The sequence below is a fragment of the Aphanomyces astaci genome (genome assembly GCF_000520075.1).
Source record: "Aphanomyces astaci strain APO3 unplaced genomic scaffold supercont1.23, whole genome shotgun sequence".
NCBI lineage: Eukaryota > Oomycota > Saprolegniomycetes > Saprolegniales > Verrucalvaceae > Aphanomyces > Aphanomyces astaci.
In genome coordinates this window covers 209,461-228,955 of record NW_009798286.1, presented here as the reverse complement: position 1 = coordinate 228,955, position 19,495 = coordinate 209,461, and the positions used below count along the sequence as shown (strand labels likewise).

The 19,495-nt window shown below is 52.4% G+C and overlaps 2 protein-coding genes across 3 annotated transcripts; both read left to right on the top strand.

Annotated features, from left to right (window-relative positions):
* The first annotated feature begins 13 nt into the window (after window positions 1-13).
* On the top strand, window positions 14-3,522 carry H257_09458. Of its 2 annotated transcripts, XM_009835671.1 has the most exons (12): window positions 14-496; window positions 551-684; window positions 737-793; window positions 842-906; window positions 961-1,269; window positions 1,400-1,667; window positions 1,753-1,878; window positions 1,967-2,087; window positions 2,149-2,375; window positions 2,798-2,962; window positions 3,027-3,090; window positions 3,187-3,522. In XM_009835671.1, the coding sequence occupies exons 1-12, from the start codon at window positions 58-60 to the stop codon at window positions 3,483-3,485; spliced, it is 2,274 nt and encodes a 757-aa protein (XP_009833973.1). In that variant the 5' UTR covers window positions 14-57; the 3' UTR covers window positions 3,486-3,522. The 2 variants fall into 2 exon arrangements, with proteins under 2 accessions (XP_009833973.1, XP_009833974.1); XM_009835672.1 differs by having other exon boundaries at window positions 3,027-3,522.
* Window positions 3,523-4,228: 706 nt separating this feature from the next.
* Window positions 4,229-19,211, top strand: H257_09457 (hypothetical protein; the record flags this gene model as incomplete). Its single annotated transcript, XM_009835670.1, has 19 exons — window positions 4,229-4,438; window positions 4,499-4,683; window positions 4,748-4,850; window positions 4,913-4,972; window positions 5,131-5,217; window positions 5,716-5,823; window positions 5,905-7,918; window positions 8,014-9,361; window positions 9,427-9,676; window positions 9,734-13,096; window positions 13,160-14,377; window positions 14,439-14,483; window positions 14,879-15,529; window positions 15,584-15,661; window positions 15,737-17,149; window positions 17,521-17,885; window positions 17,966-18,107; window positions 18,202-18,430; window positions 18,506-19,211. The coding sequence occupies 19 exons, from the start codon at window positions 4,229-4,231 to the stop codon at window positions 19,096-19,098; spliced, it is 12,462 nt and encodes a 4,153-aa protein (XP_009833972.1). The 3' UTR covers window positions 19,099-19,211.
* Between the last annotated feature and the right edge of the window lie 284 nt (window positions 19,212-19,495).

Here is a 19,495-nt window from a genome sequence, read left to right as displayed (position 1 = left end):
CGATCTTAATCTGCTCTGCAGTTACACACCTGGATAGTTTCACTAAAAAGGGGTAACATGCCGCCGCGCAAGTTAGTGACGACTGCGACCGCGGCGCAGCTGGACGAAGTCGGTGACTTGTTTGATGAGCTCATGGACAAGGACAGCGGGTGCGTCACCGCAAAGGAGATGGCTGCGATCTTACCGTACACGGCTGGAGCGGCCACGGCAGACGTTCAAGCCATGATCGACGACATGGTGGCGAGAAAGTCGTCGTTGGGGAAAAAACAATTTGTTCGACTCGTATCCAAACGCATGTACGGCGGGGCGTGGAACGCCTACATGGAAGCCCTGGAGAATGCGCCGCTCGCCCACGTGATCGTGTCGATGAAACGTCGCAAGCACTTGGTCCATTTTGCCAACTTTTACCTCGCCAAGGGCGTGGCGGGGGCCGAGCTTGTCGTGCCTGCGGATACGGACATCCACCAAAACGTGTCCAAGCCAACCTTGGATATACGTACAACACAACGTTCCATTGAAAAAAGTACTCTAGTTAATACTGTCGCGATAGGGCGAGCAAGACAAATCCAGCAGTGCCACCGTCATCACGCACCAATACTACCCCAGAAACGACCTGGCAACGATGCGATTGGAGTGGAAAAGTTGCGTCCCACGAAGGAACAGCTTCACAACCAGTGGATCTGGGTATGCCCCACATGATTGATGGAATCACCATGCGCTCAATTCGATACGACAGAGCCAACGGAAGGCCTCGTTAGTCCAAGCGTGCCGAACGTTTAAGACGGGATACCAGGTAACTATATGCAAATACCATGGACAATCAATGGCACGAATACGCTAGCACGTATATGCCGTTGTATTCAACGGCTCAACTCGAACCCTCGAGAGACATTGCGTCTTTCTCACGTACGTCTGACTTATTGAATTGTCCGACGATGATTTCAACATGTTGTGGGCCAGAAAACCATACCTACGGCTTTTCAGCGGCCGATACTTTTGTCTTGCGATCGCCCCCGATCAAGACCATCAAGTCATTGCGTCGTCGACCGGCCTCTTAGGCAAAGCTTCGCTGGATCGAACGCAGTCTTGCCACGGTTTGTCCCCCGATAAGTTGCTGGCCGCGTTTTTCTTATCCCCCGGCCGACATGCCAAACCCTCCCGGGTGGCTACCGCTGCGGTACCCACCACGACGTCCGCTTCGTTTTTAGTCGCCGCGGGGCTACCCCCCACCGCCGCCGATCACCCCCTTTGGGTCGAACCCATTCACATGTAAAGTTAAAACCAACTCACATTGTTTCGTAGTAATTTCTGCATTCAACTACATATTTCAATACATGCAATCATACTGAACAAGCTGGAAGAATACTGTACAAAGTGGACCGATGTATTGTGACTAAAGGTTTCGCGGCCTCCGCGTGGAGCGAGTGTCGTGCAACTTTGGAAACGTCATGTACACCGCGGGGGGACGATTATATGCATGGGGCTGTGCGGAAATCACAAGTCCCCCCTGTCGCCCCCTTGTATTAGACCATTCCAACTCAATCAATTGTCAAGACATTGAGGCAGCTGTCATCCGACGTCAGCATCCTTGCATTGCCCCAACTCTGGACGAAGTGCATCGCATCGATGCAAGTGCATACAGCGTTGCCCCTCGGGAGTTTCACAAGGTACTATGTGTCAGTGCATCAATTTGGTCATCATGTAATGACAAATGATCCTGTATTTCTTCACACTACTTTATATTCGCCGTAGGCCATGCACGAGTATTCCATGTGGCTGAGCCGCCAACGAATCGAACCACACAGCAACAACAACAGCAGTATCAACCATGAACAAGACCCCTCCACGCTGGCATGCACGCGATGGCAACACGCAAAGGTATCACCTTTACCCAAATTACAGTGTACCTTACAATTCCACGTGGCATCCTTTCTGAACTCCGCTCATGGCGACGACGATTATGCAGGTTCAAATGGGTCCACATGCAATTGCGCCAACACTTACAGACATGCACAGTGTCATATGTGGAGGCGAAGAGTTCTACGTTGCCTTGTCCAAAGAAGGGACTGTATTTACATGGGGCGATGGTATATACGTTACAATGCAAAGTTGTGAGAAAAAGCTACCGTAAATCAACTTGTGCTGTAGGCACATTTGGACGACTGGGACGTACAGGGCAACCTGCATCATCGACGATCCCCCATCAAGTGATTGGGTTCGAGCACCCCATTCGCGTTGTGGCCTGCGGGGCTAGGCATGTCATTTGCACCGACGGCCACGGGCTCGTGTATAGTTGGGGGGGCAACCTCCACGGACAACTGGGCACCGGTCTTACAGATGACGTGTATCAACCCGCAGTCATTGCGTTCTTGCGGGTATTGAGCTTTTCACCCAAATTTGGACTTTGGATTCATTTCACCAAATAGAGTTCGAATTCATTTGGTCAATTTTAAGCTTGTACAAACTATATACAAAATTTACAGTTAGTAGTAAAACTAGTACCTGTTTTGCCCGACTGGGCTGAAGTTTGAATCACTAAAAGTCGATTTGATTGACAAAGGCGATTCTTTAGTCCATTCACTAAAGACTGCTGAGGGCTCGACTTTCGAATCGATTTGACAATATGGTCACGTATCCTCGAATATGGCTACGATTTCTTAATGACCAGCTCGAATATACCACTTGGTCTTGCTTGAAGCATATCGTATAAAGCCCTTTGACATGAGAAGGGGGGGGTGTTGTTGTGTTTGTAAATTGTTAGCTTTCGAATGGCCTGTGGATGAGGCTTAATTTGTAGGAAAAAGTGGTCGTGGATGTGGTTGCTGGCGACGACCATACTATGGCACTTAGCAATGTGGGTGACGTGTATACCTTTGGCAACAACTGGTGCGGCCAGCTAGGCCAAGGCAAGCGCGACACACTATGGTCCCCCGTACCCGCCCCAGTCGAATTTCCCGAAGCTGTACGTCTAGTTAAGTCCCCCGTATCCCCCCCTAGAGTCGAATTCAACTTGTGAGCTATCGTAGTTGTCCGATCCAATCTACATGATTCGGAGCATTGGCACTACTTGTGCGGCCGTGTCCGTGACAGGTACCACCTATCTATATGAATAATATCCTTCTGCTTGGACAAAACGCTGTATTTTTTCCAGTGTTGATATCAATATATATATATATATATATTCAGGAACAGTGTTTGTGTGGGGGTCGTGTGCCGTGGACTTGTGTGGGTTGGTCAGTCGGTACTCGCCGCAAGTCGTCAAGTTCGAAGCATTGCGTTGTGTTAACTCGCACACAAAAGTGGTGGACGCCAGCCACATCGTCACGTCGATGGCGCTCTCGGCGGGCTGTGTCGTGCTGGGTATTTCCACTACTGGCATGTACGACCAGTTTTACGCCGACAACAATACCCATTCCCCCAGCACCAACAGCGACGAGACCAACGATGCTCCTGACAACAACAACGGCGGTGTAGCGCCAATGTAACTTGACCTCTAACGAAATATTTCGCATGTCATTCATCCATCACGTGAAAACGCCCACTGACTATACCTGTGCCAATACACCGTATTTTCAACGACCTACAGGGGAAGGTGGGGTCCAAATCGACAACATGACAATATTAGCCCCGCGGTACTATTAATAGTAGTATCGTCGTACTATTTGCTTGGACTGTACATATTGTTTGACGGGTAGGATTATTAATGTCAGGGACTAGAAGGATTAGAATATCAGCAATTGCAGCAAATTCTACCTCTATTTTGTACAGGTGCACACACACACATACCGCACCCCTAAAGACCACAGTACATGTAGACAGGCGGGTACAATAGGTACATACTATCAAATAAGTACTAACATTAGTATATTATTTGATCATGTCTTCTTCGAAGTACTATTATACATATATACAGTATACTGCTAACGTTATTACCAAATATGGGCTGATTCGCCAAATCTATCGATCGATTCTTTGTACTGACTTTTGTATGACCCCACTCTAATTTCGCATCGACTTGACAATCATAGTTCACGAATGTATACGAATATACAGTATGTACTATTAATACCAGTAGTAGTTATTAATATTAATAGTACTGGTATTAATATACCTGTTAAGTACGCCAATTTCTTATTGCTGTGTGAAGTACGATCATATTTGTGTTTTTTCAACCAATCGGAAGGCCGTATTTGGATCATATGGCGACAACCACAACAAACGTGGTGCGATGCTCGACATCTTGTCGTCGCCGCTCAAGAGCTACCTGGCGCAGACCCTGCAGTACTACCTGTCCAAGTACCTCAAGGACATCCATCTGGAAGGCTTTGGTTTCTTTGGCAGCGATCTCGTGCTCAACGACCTCGAGATCAAGCGACATGTGCTGCAAACGGCGCTGGACATTCCATCATCGTTTGACTTTTCGAGGGGCTTCATTCGAGTAACGAGCATTGCTTATAGCACCAATCCTCGATATATTTCACTAAAGACTGCCGTGTAGGAGCTGCGCATCCACATTCCATGGACACAGATCCTGTCGCAACCCATCGAGATCAAGCTGTACACGGTAGAGTTGATCCTCACCTCGAAAGACGAGCAACCTTCCACGTCCTCGTCGCGGCGACGACGTCGACAGAGTTACGGGTCTGAATGCAGCAGTGCCACGCTCAATACTCAAACGTCCAAGTGCGTAACCCAGCAGATGGCATCATCGATTAGCATCATCTCTTGACGGCTGTCTTGGCATTAGGCCACCCATGGACGGCAACGACCAACAAAGCCAAATTGAACCACCCAAGTCCACTTGGTTGCAAAGCATGCTTAGCAAGATCTTGGCGAACATCTCCATCCAAGTACGTCATGGAAGCAACATGTGATTTCCGGTTTAACCGTTGCCGTATTGTCGGGGTTTCAGGTCAACAATCTGGTGCTCAAGTACGAACAAGAAGACATTGTGTTGTCTGTGACACTGGGGGTACGTCCATCTTTCCGTGTCGACTACACTTGAGCATACTGCCTCACCAGTCTAGAAAAACCTCATGTGGATGTAAACGAACTTGCCATCCTACTGCAGCTTTGTGCATCGTCGATGTGCCCCGTACTAATATGGTCCTGGCTCACGTGTGTGTCTAGTTGCTGGATGTGTATTCTGCCAATGCTAATCAAAAGTGGACGCGTGGCTTCGACGAGCCCAAGGGCGACGACAAGTCCATTTCCAAGGTATTGACTTTTGTGCCAAATCCATCGATCGATTGTTTGTACTAAAGTTTGTATGTAAAACGGTGTCCGGTGATGTTTGGAATCACACTAATTTCATGCACACACTAATTCGACGTTTGTGATGGGTTCCTGCAACTTCATTGGCAAAATCCTCATTCTGCCGATGATTCTTGTGTACATGTATTTGGTTGAGTGTCGATTCATTCTCCATGTCAATCCAGTTTAGAATAAACAAAATATGTATTGTGCTTTCGAGTGAAATTTCGTGTTGTGGTGTGGTTTCTCGTTGGAATTTAAATCGATTTGATTGGCTACTTCAGACGAGCTCAAATTTATTAACCAATCAAAACCGTCTCAATGAAATTCAACCAATCAGATCAATTGTGTATCGGTTTGCGCGATTCGATTGCACCCCCTCCCCAAATTTGTATCAAATCGACAATACTACAATGTAGTACATCTGGACACAATCAAATATCACCGGTTACTTGCTTGTAGCGCATGGATGCCAAGGACATCTCGATCTTTCTCGACAGATACACGAGCGATCGGCTGTCCGTAGACGTCGACTCGGACATCATCCATCGCCAAGTGATTGGTTACGAAGTACGTGCTACAACCGTACACATTCAACCGGATATTGCTACGTTGGTTCATGAGAGCTAAGATAGCATTATTCGTGTGTAGGTCCCCGTACTGCGCCGCACGAGCTTTGGGGTGCGTGTCCAGTACGCCCTGGAGCCGACTCTGTTTGGCGTCGTCCCCTCGACGCCCAAGGCAACGTATATGCCCAGTCGATTCACGGATCCATTCAGTGGACTCCGGCTTCATGGCCGACCCACGTTTCTACTTATGGACGTGTACATCAACGAGTTAAACTTGTCACTCAGCGACCGACAAGTCCAGATGCTTGTGCATGTCGCGACGACGACGCCACCACCAACGTCATCGTCGTCACCTTCCAAGCCACCTGCCAAACCGTCGCCGCTGCATCGCGCGCACTCGACGCCGCTGCCGCCCGCCTCCTTGTCCTTAGACCACCACAACTTAGCCCGTCCACTGGTATCCGAACCAACCAACATCAGCCCCCCAACCACGACGACGACATCAACGACAACGTCCTCATGGTCGACGTGGGCGATGGACATGCTTGTGGGTGCCCCTCCCGACGACTTGGAAGCCGAGCTCTTACAAGGAATTCAAGCAACCAACATATATCAGTCGAATCCAACGATGCCTACCACCTCCACAACCCCATTCCCTCAGTCGCTTGAAGGGGACGAGTATTATACCGCCACGTCCAGGGACAACCAAGACGACATGTCGGCGGCTTTGCTGCCATCATCGTTGTCCCTACATCTGTTGACTGTTCGCGTGTCCATCCAGCACATATCCCTCACGTTGCGATGCCATGCTCACACGACCGCCGCCGATGCCGACGATGGTGTCGACACTGCCGCCACCATCATCTCGACACCCGACCAGGCGGCGTTTTCATTTGCTTCGCCGTATCCGCCCGACAAACATCACGAGTATGCAGTGGAGTATGTGCCCGTGGCCAACATGGGGCTGGTGCAAGTGGCATCGTATTCCCCCCTGCACACCAAGACCAAAGTGTCCAAAGCCGCCGACCCCGTCGCCGTCTTCACCGTGACCGGTACCCTTGTAGCGTGGTCCACCGATCAAACCCACGTCAAGGAGCTTGAAGTCGACATTGAAAACGTCATGGGGGTGCACCACCACCACCACATCATGCAGCCAAAGCCGCAGCAGCCTCCTCCTCTTTCCATTCCACTGGACGCCAAGCATCGATCGACATCCCCCCCTTTGACGACTGAATTCATCCGGATGGGGACGTTTCACAGCTCGAACCAACGCTCGATCGCGCATGCCAACATAACCCAGTCGTTGTTTGCCCCCGACTTGCAAAACCAAACGACGTGGAACCCGCAACTCGAACGATTTCGACACTTGCAATGGGACCCGTCGACGCAAGTACATTGCTACCAGTACATCCCCCCACCCCCCCCCGTGTCGGGGGATGCCCTGACCAGCCCAGAAGACTCGGCCAGCAACACATTTCCGATGAAATGTACATGCAACGTAGGTACTGAGCATAGCGTGTCGTCGATTCAAGCGTATTGGGCCGATTCATTGCCCACATTGTGCCAAGCAGCAGCAGCAGTAGCGTCGAAGCTATTGAGCCGCCACGAATGTACTGCTGCTGCCATCTCCTTGACCGATGAAATCGCTCGGCGGTTGCATGCTCAATATACAGTCCCGTCCAGCCACAAGACTTCAACGATCTTGCTTCAAGACTTGGTGGAAACCACGTTAGAGAACGCCATCAACTTGACGCAAGGCTCGTCGACACGTCGAAAGAGTAGAACAGACACGGCGGGGATAACGTCATCCTTACCCCAGGACGACCCCAGCATGGCCGCGATGCTATTCAACATGCTAGTACCAGCTCTCGTGGTATATTCGGCCCAGCTGGTCGGCCACACATGCCGCAGCCGCGCCACCCCTAGCGCCATTCGTATCCACATGGTGGAAGACATTTCACAACCACCACTGATGGATCCGCCCATGTCAAAGGCGGTGGCCGACGTGTCAGTGGGGGTTGTTGAGGTGATCGTGACTCTTCCAGTGTTGATTGCAGCCGTCGACTTTGTCCAGCGCATCGAGTTGCCCAAAGCAAGTAAGTAGTACGTGGTCATTCGATACGATTAGAACCGTAATCTTTGGATCTGCAAACAGGCTTGAGTGTTGATAAGGTATGTGGTTGCTGTGTAGATGAGTTACACGGAGACGGCCACCGTTTGAGCAAAACTGCTGCCGCCGCCACTATGCCAGAGGATCCAAGTGAAGCCTGGACTCACTACAAGCAGCAGCAGCAGCAGCAGTTCTTTCTGCATCTCAGCCGCGTCACGTTGCAATGCACCGTCCAGGACAAGACGCCGTTGGTCCAGGTAGCACTGGACTCGCTGTGGTTCGAATCCACACTGCAGAGCCGACGACCCCCAAGCAGCAGCACCGACATACCTACGACGTCCATCCCGACATGTTGGAAAGGGTTGGTGTCCATGGACACCTTGTGTGGCGATGTGAACGACACGACCGTTGTTCGTGTGCGACAAGTAGATGCGACGTGGTTATGGCGTTGGCAGCCGGACGACGACAAAGCAGAGACCAGACAAACCAGTCCATGGTCCAGATCCAACTGCGTCTTCGAAGTCGACGCTTCTATCCACGCCGTCACAGGTCGATGGAGCCACCAAGTTGGCGTGGATATCCTGACAAAGGTGCTACCGATGGTTCAAACGGTGGGGGTGTTGCAATGTCGTCTTGGTTTGCAGCAGTGGTCGACTGATTGGCTGGCGGCCGCCAAGCCGTCATATGACATGTTTCAAGTCGCCGTGTGTGGATTATCTGGTCACGCGCGGATCGCAGAGGCGAATCCGTACCATGAGGACGCCGCCCCCACTGGCATTGAAACGACGATGGATGTGACGGTGATGTCAGCCACGTGTCATCGCGGTGGACGGGTTTTCGCCCACAATATGAGTGGCCAAGCTGAGCAACGACTTGCATCACCATCCCCTCGGAACTCGTGGATTCTAGTACAAGGCTCGGCTTGGGTGTTTCCGTCGACTGGTACTGGGCGCCGCACGCAGCAGCGGTTATTGCGTCTATTTCGACATGTGTTGGACATGGCTGGGCTGGGTGGCCATCTCATATCAACGCAAGATATCATGGGGGCCCGAGGTGATGATAACGAGGAAGAAGGACTCCAAGTGGACTGGACTGGCGACGTTCACGTGGCTGGCTTTGAAGTGGACTGGCGACATGTTGTGGCATTTCTAGCTGTGGTGCCACCGTCCTCACAGGCCATGATGACTAAGTTACCAACACCCCCATCCCCCTCACGACCTTCTCCTGTTCTGCCCATGCCTCGCCACAATGACGTGGCTCCAGCTACGACCTCCAGTCGCCATACGTGGCGTCCTAGCGTGCAAGGCTGGACGTGCAAGCTAAACGTGCGGTGCGATGGGTCAACATGGAAGCTCACTCGCTATGTGTCATTGACGACGCCACAAGTGACGTTAAACACGGTGAACTCGTCGTCGTCGCCATCTCCTAGGTATCGCTCTATCTATCTATCTAGTATAAGACTGAGGTTTTATTGCTTTATTGTTGTAAATTTAGTAGACGCAACCAAGCGGGCGCGGTGGTTGGTTCGTGGGCCATGGCTATGGCAGTGTCTGAATGGGGCGTGCAGTGCCAAGACCGGCGAGTGCTGTGGAGCGATGGAATTGCTGCCACGTTGGACCTTGAGCACACCAAGCACCCCCCAGTCTTATGTCTTCACCAGGATGAATCTTCCGAGTTTGACTCGATCGACGTCGACGTGGCCATTGCACTCGACACCGTCGCATGTTTTATGTCTCCGTTGGATGTACGTAATGAACCCTTGTGTATCGTGCTCGTAACGCGTAACGACGAACGGTATTAGGTGGTGCTGCTAGCATCCACGCCAGTACCTCTGTCATCTCGAGCCCGAGTTGACTCCTCCCATCCTCCCACCGCCTCCGAATCTGTTGGTTCGCCGTCGTCCTCCTCAACCGTGGCTTGGTGTATCAAGGCAGGTGTCCAAGTGCAACATGTGGACGTTCAACTGCTCTGTCCATCCAATCGGATTCATTTTATAGCGCGGAATCTGTCAACGGCGCTTCGTACGGGCAACTACCCCCCTCTGCATCCCGTGGCGCCGTCCCACACTACATTTGTCGACTCGCAACTGCTTTTGCTCGACATGTCCATGCTGGAAGACCGCACCTTATCGCATACTTGTTGGCTACTGCATGCGATGCCGTCGTCGTCGTTGCTTGGCGTGTTGCTGTGCTTGGAACCTCGTGACATCCACTCATTTGCAGTCGCCGCGGGGGTCACTGACATTCAGGCGCCCGAAATGATAGACACGGACCCGGTGCTTCGATGGCAATATGCAACCCATCTTGCTCGGCAGTGCATCACCGCCCCTGCGACGATGCCTAGACCCCGTCGGCGCGCCACACAACCACTTCTCTGCACTGCACAGTCGTTTGCGATGCCGAGAGACGACGAAGGCGACTCTGTGTTTCTCGCGCTCTTTGTGCGGAATTCTTACACGGGTATTGAAAGTAGTAGTAGTCCCCGTGCCGCTGCGACAACGTTACATGTGACAGGTCACATGGAAGCCATGGATATCGTTGTGACATTGCCGTCGGTGCAAAGTATCGTGGACGTTGCCGACACAATCTCAAGCCAATGTAGTTTCCGTTCAAGTCCAAAAACAGCGACAACACCAAGCAAGTACCAAGGCGTGCCCAATATCACGTTCCAAGTGGAGACGCTCCGTGTGTTTCTGCCAACGCACACCATGCTTTGCATTGACCATATACACGTGGACTCTGGGCTTCCTCCTCTGTCCATGGAAGGGCTCAGCTCGCCGCCGTTTACGCCGTGGACGCAGAAACGACGCCGCCCGACGATAGCTCCACAACCCACTGCCGACCTAACCCCCCACAAATTGCACACCCGGCTGACCAACGTGTATGTGGCCACGGTGCAATGTCGTCCCGATGACCAAGGCACGGGGCCGTTTGAAGTGTGTATGGCCCGCGTTGGTCGTCGCCAAGCGTTGAGGATCGCCAGTGTGACGTACCTCGTCCACCCGATTTTTGTGTCTGTCGAAGTAGCGGCGTCTAGTCCCCACGTATCCTTGCACGTGACGAAAGTGGTTGTGGATTTACCTCGATACGCGCAATCCATGGCGTTGGCAGGTCTGGCAGGTGCGTACGTAGCGGCTGTGCGTCAGTCCAGCATCGTTCGCCGACAGAATCGAACAAGGGGGCCGCGGGCATCACAATATCAACAAATCGTCAGGCCAGAGGAGGAGCATGAAGAAGCAGAAGACATCCTAGACTCGTTGTGTTTGTTTGGGTGGCGCGTAGCCGTCGATGGACTCGAACTCCACGTTGGCACGCCACCGGATGCATGTCAACGTACTTTGCGTAGCTCGATCGTCCACGTTCGAGTGGGTTGCATGTCGGCTGCACACAGTACCACGTCACGGCAAGGGTCAGTTAGCGTCAAGAATGTCGTGGTGGGGTTCCAGTCTGGTGATGCCATCGAAGCGTTGATCTTTGGCCCGTTTGCCGATCCGAGTGAATGGCAAGTCGCAGTCGAGAGGTACCCCGATACCGTACTGGCCGCGTCGTGGTCGTTCGAGTCTACCCATGGGTGGTTGTGGACGGGGCTAGTGGAACTCCAGGGCGTGCAATGTCATGTGTCGGTGCCGTTCCTGCACGCTATCCGCCCATTTATTGTGGGGGCAACGCCCGCTCCACAAACACACTCGAACGAATCGTCGGCAGCAGCAGATGGAGTCCTCAAACCGCTGCATACGACCGTGTCCGTCGCAGGGGTAAGGCCCATCCGCCAGTGCAAACTCAAACTTTTGTGGGCGCCCAGTGTCGTGACCATGTCTTCAAGCCACGAGAACGACGACAAAGCCTCGATCATGGTAACGTGTGGCCCCACGTTTGCCAGTCTACACGTCGGCTACAACCCGACCCAAGTCGAGCAACTAGTGACCTGCCAGCAGCCGCGATCGAGTTTGCACCAGTACATGCCACTCGATGTCGTCGAAACCATGGGAACAATCCAAGGGATTCGAGTGGCGGTGCTGCATACCGTGAGATTCCCAACTGCCACCAAGCCCTTTGGTAGCCCAACGCCTAGTTCGTCGTCTTGGACAGTGTTTGAGGCTCAGATTCAGTCCCCCGACCCAGCCAGTGTGCTCTTGCAGGACGTACAAGTGCGAATGTCGGCTAGTGTCAAGCAAGTCGTCGAGTCCACTCAAGGGCTTGAACGCAGAAACAGTCGCAGACTCTATTGTGGAGGGTATTATATGACGGACGTGCAGCTAGAGACAACTCCGATGGACGCGGCGATATGTTTTCAAACGTGGATGCGACTGCACGCTCTAGTGTCGGAGCTTGTGTCGTCGTCGTTATCCGACGAGATGGATGAAACCAACCCTTGCACTCCGTATGCCCGACCAGATCCGATGCACCGTCTACACTTGGAGTCATTGCCAACCCTCGACGACTTTGCGGAGCTGGTACACACGAGCACAGACTCGTCGCGCGTGCATCCGCTGCCAGGTGAGTTGTTGGTCTGCCGTCCAACACGTAGTCCACTCAACCAATTTGACACCAGCACCATCATGCGATTTCTGAACCCGCAAAACCAAGTATCGTCCGTCGACGACCTATTGAAGCACATGAATGCTCCGTGGACACACGATATGATGAATGCGGTGGACTTGCATTCGAATCGACTGGTGGGGAGCTTGCAATGGACATATCATCTTCCCCGGCGAGTGACCTGTGTGGTGGCGATGCCGCTGCCTCTCAAGTCCAAGCAAATCGTGAATACACTCGAGTGGCCACGACTGGATCTGTCCGACCACGTGACGAGGCTGTGCGACGTCTGGTGCGATTTGCGGTGGTGGTCGATGGCAGACAACGCGTTCGTGTCTGTGGGTACATTTTATGTGCCGTGGGAGCCCCAACAACACAAAGCAAGTGCAGACGATTACGACGATGAGGATGGTGATGGCTACCCCTCGTCGTTTGCATCGGCCTTGTTGAGCTGGGTAGAGCCAAGCACCCCCACAGACGAAGACATTGCGTTGGAACGGTGCCTTCAGTCGACTGTTACCCCCCGAGAATACATCCCACATCGCGTCGAAAGTGCTCAACGATGGCAACTGCTGTGGCGACTTCCATCCAGTTGCTCAAGCACTTCGTCGTCCGCCGCTGTCGACCTTGTAAGTTCACAACGATCTACTCCTTATGTACAGCACGTGTATCAACATTTTTGTTACTTGTAGGAGCAACTGTCCCGGACGATTGGACAGTCGCTAATGACCTCGCTTCGCATCAGCTCGGTCTCGGGGCCACAAGACTGGACTGGATTGTCCCTGTCGTGCGTGATTCCCCATGTTCAAATGACCCTGCGACGTGGTCAAGGGGAGCTGCACGATGTCGCACGGGTTAAAGTTGCCGACGTGGTACTGCACATGCAATGCGCATCCTCTTCGTCGTCTTCTTCGTCGTTTCGTGGCACGGGGACTGTGAGTGGCGACCTCCAAAACATGGTCACGTTGTCGTCAGTTCCAGTGCTTCCCCCCGTACAAGTGGCGATTGGCGGGTCGTCCAGCTACCGACCTGCTGCTTCTCCGGAGGACAAACGGCGGCACCTTCTTTGTCCACTCGGCTCTGCCGATCGCAATCCACCCCAAATCTTATTCCTCACCAGACTCAACGTCCGCGCGAGCCCCGTGCACCTTCAACTGACTCCGTATGCCGTCAAGTGTCTGCTCGAGTGGCCGACGTTGCTGGGCCACACCCCCAAACAAGATTTGACAGATATGCGCATTGTGCTCGCCAATGGCACGGGCAATGTCGTGTACTTTCGCCAGCTACTCACGACCGAGTATCGACAAGTTAGCGCCCACACATCGGTCGTGTACAGCTGGCAGTCGATTTCGGCGCCGTTGCAACTGCAATTTGCCCTGTCACAGCCGCCTCATACATGGTCCACGGGGTGCGCGTTGAATCAACCGGGTGTGTTGTACCGGGAGTGTCCAAGGCACGGATCGTTCTGGGTGGACATCGTAGCCGACGGAATCCAGACCAAGGTTACGCTAAGGGGGTCCATTGTCCTGCACAATTACACTACGCGGTCGCTGCGCTGCCGCTGGAGCGTCTCGTCCAACTCTGTCGCAAACACTATCGTGAATGCTGCGATGCCGTGCACGGCATGTTCGCGAAACGACGTCTGTTCATGTACAGCCGTGTCGATTATGGCTCAAAGCAACGCCATGCTCAGTCTCGGGCTAGAGTTGCCATCTTGTGCGTCCAGCCACGAGGACAAAAGCAGTGGTGGGGGGTGGAGTACCCCTGTGAACCTCGAGCCTTCTGTGGAACGGTTGGAATCTGCGACGACGACAAGCCAATCAAATTCCACGGCTACGTGTATCTCGATTCACACTCTCAAGTCGCAGTGGCATGCATGGGTAGTGGTGACGCGCGCAGTGTCGCCAGTGGTACGTACATAATAAATATCGGTATCCAAGTGTGATGAGTTTACCGTGTTGGGTTTTGTAGCTGCAGCGAAGTGACGTACACCGTGTGACACCGCGATATACTTGGGTACAAGTCAATGTGTGGCCAATATTACACGTGTACAATGCCTTGTCGATACCAGTGGTGGTTGACATTATCGACAAATCGCCCTCTATTCCTGTCGTGTCAAAGGTACATCCATATATATATTGTGCTTTCGAGTGAAATTTCGTGTTGTGGCGTGGTTTCTCGTTGGAATTTAAATCGATTTGATTGGCTATTTCAGACGAGCTCAAAAATTATTAGCCAATCAAAACCGTCTCAATGAAATTCAACAACCAATCAGATCGATTATGGATCGGTTTGCGCGATTCGATTGCACCCAAATTTGTATCAAATCGACAATATATATATATATATATATATCTTCCATGTGTGCCTAGTCAACCTCCATCATGGTGGTCGGTTGTTGTTGTTTTTAGGTGTTGGATGCGGCAAGTGGCTGGGCACTCAACCAGTACAATCCTCTGCATCAACATACTGTCGTAGTGTCCACGTCCCCAAGTCCACACTCCAACGACAGTTGTATGCAGTCTACCCACACTTGCACCTTGGTCCATTTCGACATGCCTCGATTTGTATCTGACGACAAAGATATGCCGATGTATCCGTCAGAGGCGACTCAAATCGACGTCCCCAACCTCGGGTTTGCTACGATCACTCGACATTCCAGCGGGAATCCCGTGCGTTGCATTGCCTTGTACCCACGATTTCGCGTTCGAAACCACTTACCCGTTCCGATTGTGCTGCGTCGCCACCCCACCGACGACGACGATAACCCGGACATGCAACACATTCCAAGATATGAAGCACGAGATACAGGCTGGCTGTCGTTTGATGTTGGCGTGACTCCGCACGATACCCTGGTGTGGTCGGCAACACCTGTGACGTGGCACGCCCCTGACGCCCCCCACACTGCGCTGGCGTGGACGTTTGCCACGTCATGCTTGGATACATTCCCACAGCAACAACGATTTCAAGTGCGAGCAACGACAACGTGTCACACAAATGCTGCAGTTCACACCCAGCACATCATCACGATCGCCCCAACCATAGTCTTGTGCAACACATCGGTACGACGACGAAACGATGGTAGTCGTGAAATGAATCCTCACAAAACTCTGTAGGACTGGCCACTCTGCGTCAGCCCCGTCTCCACGACTGTAGACATGGACATCTCCGCCGCCGGCACTATTCCTCGCATTGTAACGACTACTACGTGTTTCAGCCCGTTTTACGTTCTAGTACTCACCTCTATCGGCGACTGGTACGACTTGTAGGCGTTGCCACCCCTGGCTACGTGGTGGGTGTGGGAGCTGGCCGACGAGGCCAAGTGCACAACATTGCAAGACCCCGCTAGTAAACATGTGAGTAGTAAGAGACGAGGGAGTACCAGTGGCTTGGCGTGGATTCGACACCGGCTCGGCAGCTTCGACAGCAGTTCCGTCCCTCAACTCGGTCCATCTTGCTGGGTGAGACTCTCGGTCGCGAACGCTGCCAACGAGTTTGGATGGTCGCGTCCGATTCCAATGCATGCGACCGCCGCCATGCCTTCCCGCCATCGACTGATCCTTCCACATCGACAGCATCGCCATCTGCTGGCCACGGTGCACAAGACGACAAAGGACGGGCTCACCACGTGCGTGAGCATCTCGCACGACCCCCAGCCGCCTGTGGCATTTCACAACCATGTGAACCACGTGTTTGGGGTAACTACACGCAGCACACCAGGGGGGATGGTGATGGTACCTGCCCAAGGCATCGTCGAATACGACTGGGATATCCAACAAACGCAATATTGTGACGACGACAAGGGCGAGGACGAAGTAGAAGAAGGTGGTGGTGGGGAGGATCATATCAGCACAAGGCGACCCCCCCCACCGATCACTACCACCCCCAGTGTATTTGACGCGACTGACAAAGACCTACCGCCATCCCGTCGTCGCTTTCGACTGTGCCTCCCAGCTGACAATAACAACGAGACAGCAGACGCCGCCGTTGGATGGTCCAACGAGCTGTGGGTCGTGGAAGGCATCCAATTTGCCAAATGGACTGACAAGGCGGCGGTGGTGCTATTGGTCACTGCGTACATGCGCGCAGGCACTTGGATCGTTCGACTCGAGTGTGTCGAAGGGCCGTACACAAACCACACCCCACGACACTCGACGTTGTTATTGCAATGTCGTGACCAACCAAGTAAAAATCGGCATCGAACCGACCAACTACATCGCACTCGTGTGGATATAACCGTGGACGAAATCGCCCTGAGTTTATTCGACGAACAAGCCGTGGTCCAGTCGATGTATCAAGAACTGTTTCGGTTGTCGGCTAAGCAATGCCATGTCACGTGGGCGTCGGCGTCGGACGCGGTGCCCGAAGCCGCCAAGTTGCGCCACGATCTGGGCTACTTGGAGCATCTCCACTCTTTTTGCACGAGTGTGGTGCGCCTCGGGTCGTTGGAGCTGTTACATTTGTTTGACGACTGCAACTTCCCCGTCATTCTTGCGACTTGCCCCCCATCGTCCTCGCCCGCCCTGCGTATGTTGACAGACGCGGACTTGCTGGCCAAAGACATCAGCCCATCCTCAGAAAGCCTGTTGCTTCGAGTGATCGTAGCCCACCCACATGCACATTCCCGAGCTGTGCCGTACTATCACGCTATTAACGTTGCCGTCGCGCCTGTGCTGATTCAGGTATTGTCCAAATATGCCCCCATTTGGACGGTTGTACTGATGATTGGTCAAATCGATCGATATATGCTTTGTATAGTATTACTGTTATTTCGAATCGTCCTGTGGAGATGCCAATCCAGACACTAAGTAAATTATACACTAATTAGATGTTGATGGTCATTTCGTACACACTGATTGGCTCGATTCTTCTGTACCATTTGGTTGTGTCGTCGATGCATTATTCTCCATGTTAGAGAATGAACAATATGTACTGTATATAGTAAAAATTGCCCCAACCAGACATGTAATCGTTTGCCGATACACCATCTACACATACAAACCAACTGTCATGTGTATACACTTTTTGTCATCGTCGCTGACATGTCTGGTAGATGGAAGATTCGCTCGTGGCTAAAGTCAAGTTGTGGGTGGTACCCCTGCAGCCGCCATCGTCGCCTACTGTACCTGATACTGCTGCTGGAGGTTATGATGATGGTACCCCAGAGCCCTGGCACCAACCAGTGTGCCCCAAGGTCTTTATTGAGCACTTGTCCATCCAACCGATCGAGATGACGATCACAGCGCGATCCATCTACGGCCTTGATCGAACCCCCCTGACGTTGTCGGCGGTGACCCTCACCAATGTATTTTGCGACCCCGACCAATTAATCAAAGACATTGCAGCCAACTACGTGGCCGACGCGCTCGTGCATAGTCCGATGGTGCTCATGTCGCTCAACGTGTTTGGCAACCCAGCGTAATATCGACTTCTATATAGCCTTTGTCCCCATGCTATAAACTTTTAAACAGTAAGGGGGGGGTGTTGTTCTTATGTAGGGGATTCGTTCGCGATGTGAGCACGGGGGTACAAGACCTAGTTCGCATGCCATTGATGGCAGTCGCCGAGCACGGATACACTCCGTACAGCATGACACGTGGCATCGTCCGCGGCACTGCGTCATTCCTCACCCATGCCTCGGTATATATATATATTCATGTCTTTGCTAGGAGGGGGCTACACACACATATATATATATATATTGATCCTAACGTGAAACACATTGGATGCATAGGTCGCCGCACTCACATCCGTGTCTGGTATTGCGATGGCCTTCTCCAACTCGATGAACCACCTGGCATTGGCCCATCAGCCTCGATCACAGATCATGCCGAATACATTTGCGTCAGGGTTGTCGGGGGGATTGGTGTCCCTTGGCAGTGCCGTCGTGGGGGGGGCTACGGGGGTAGTCACCACACCACTGACGCTCCTTCGAGACAACCAAGCGATGGGCCAAGACACGGGTACGGTCTATATCTCTCGCACAAAGTGTTTATACAGCCCGCTTGTGTTTGTTTGTTGAATGGGGTTGTGTCTAGGGTTGAGAGGGGGGCTTGTGGGGGTGACCAAGGGCCTAGTTGGCATCGTCGCGCAGCCCATGAGTGGCGTGGCGTCGCTAGTATCGATGACATCGCAAGGTCTGCTGGTGGAAATGGGATTCGGTCCTGTCCAGCCCATTCCGTTGCAAGTTGCCCTGACCCGCAATGAAGCGCTCCATGTGCGATGGAAGATCTTGTCCGAGTGGAATGTTGCCGGTGACATTCAGTACGCGCCCGCGTTGTATTGGGATGACATTAACACCGTGCCAGAGCAACCCACCAAAGCCGTACTTTTAAACCCGTTGGAGCTGTCTTGGCTCTTGCCCCGTGATCCAGGGAGGTTGGGGCTGTGCAAAGTGCTCCTGGTCGTGACCCCCACCCACGTGTTTGTTGTGGACGAAGTGGAGGAAACCATCCGCCGACATATTCCCTTGTCGCATGTGACAGCCATGGAGCAAAACGTGATGGAACCGACCAAATTCGACCTCGGCATCGGGCAACCTGCGCTCAAAGTGCAGTGGTATCGCTTTCGACTGGCTGCCATGGACCGACGGCGACTGGGGCGCGTGGTTGCCGCGCTGAAAAAGTGGTAGCGTAGCCTGTGACGAAAACCTATCAAGCATACTTCGAAGTACATACTCCGTCCGTCCCACGTTAATTGCCCGATTGAAATAATGATGTAAACCTATAATTACTTGGACTCGGACATGGTCACTTCGAGTACGAAAACATGATTTGGTTTCCAGGTAACGTTATTAGCATTGATCAAACACTTTTGGCATTCTTACCGCATGGCTCTCGGAGCTATTCAATGAGGTTTCATAAGGAATTACCTCGAATCTTCATTCTCCAGGGCACAACTTTCCACTCCATTGTTCAATGTAACACTAAGCTTATGCTGAATGCTTGTCACTTGGGAATGATGGCTTTAATACAATTAATTACTATACTAGTATTTCAAATAAGACCTGTTATGCTTAGATGTTGCCC

Coding starts and splice junctions, on each gene's coding strand:
- H257_09458 (XM_009835671.1), top strand. CDS start 58: ATGCCGCCGCGCAAGTTAGTGACGACTGCGACCGCGGCGCAGCTGGAC. Junction 1,879..1,966: donor CGCGATGGCAACACGCAAAG/GTATCACCTTTA, acceptor ACGATTATGCAG/GTTCAAATGGGTCCACATGC. Junction 2,963..3,026: donor CAGTCGAATTTCCCGAAGCT/GTACGTCTAGTT, acceptor GAGCTATCGTAG/TTGTCCGATCCAATCTACAT.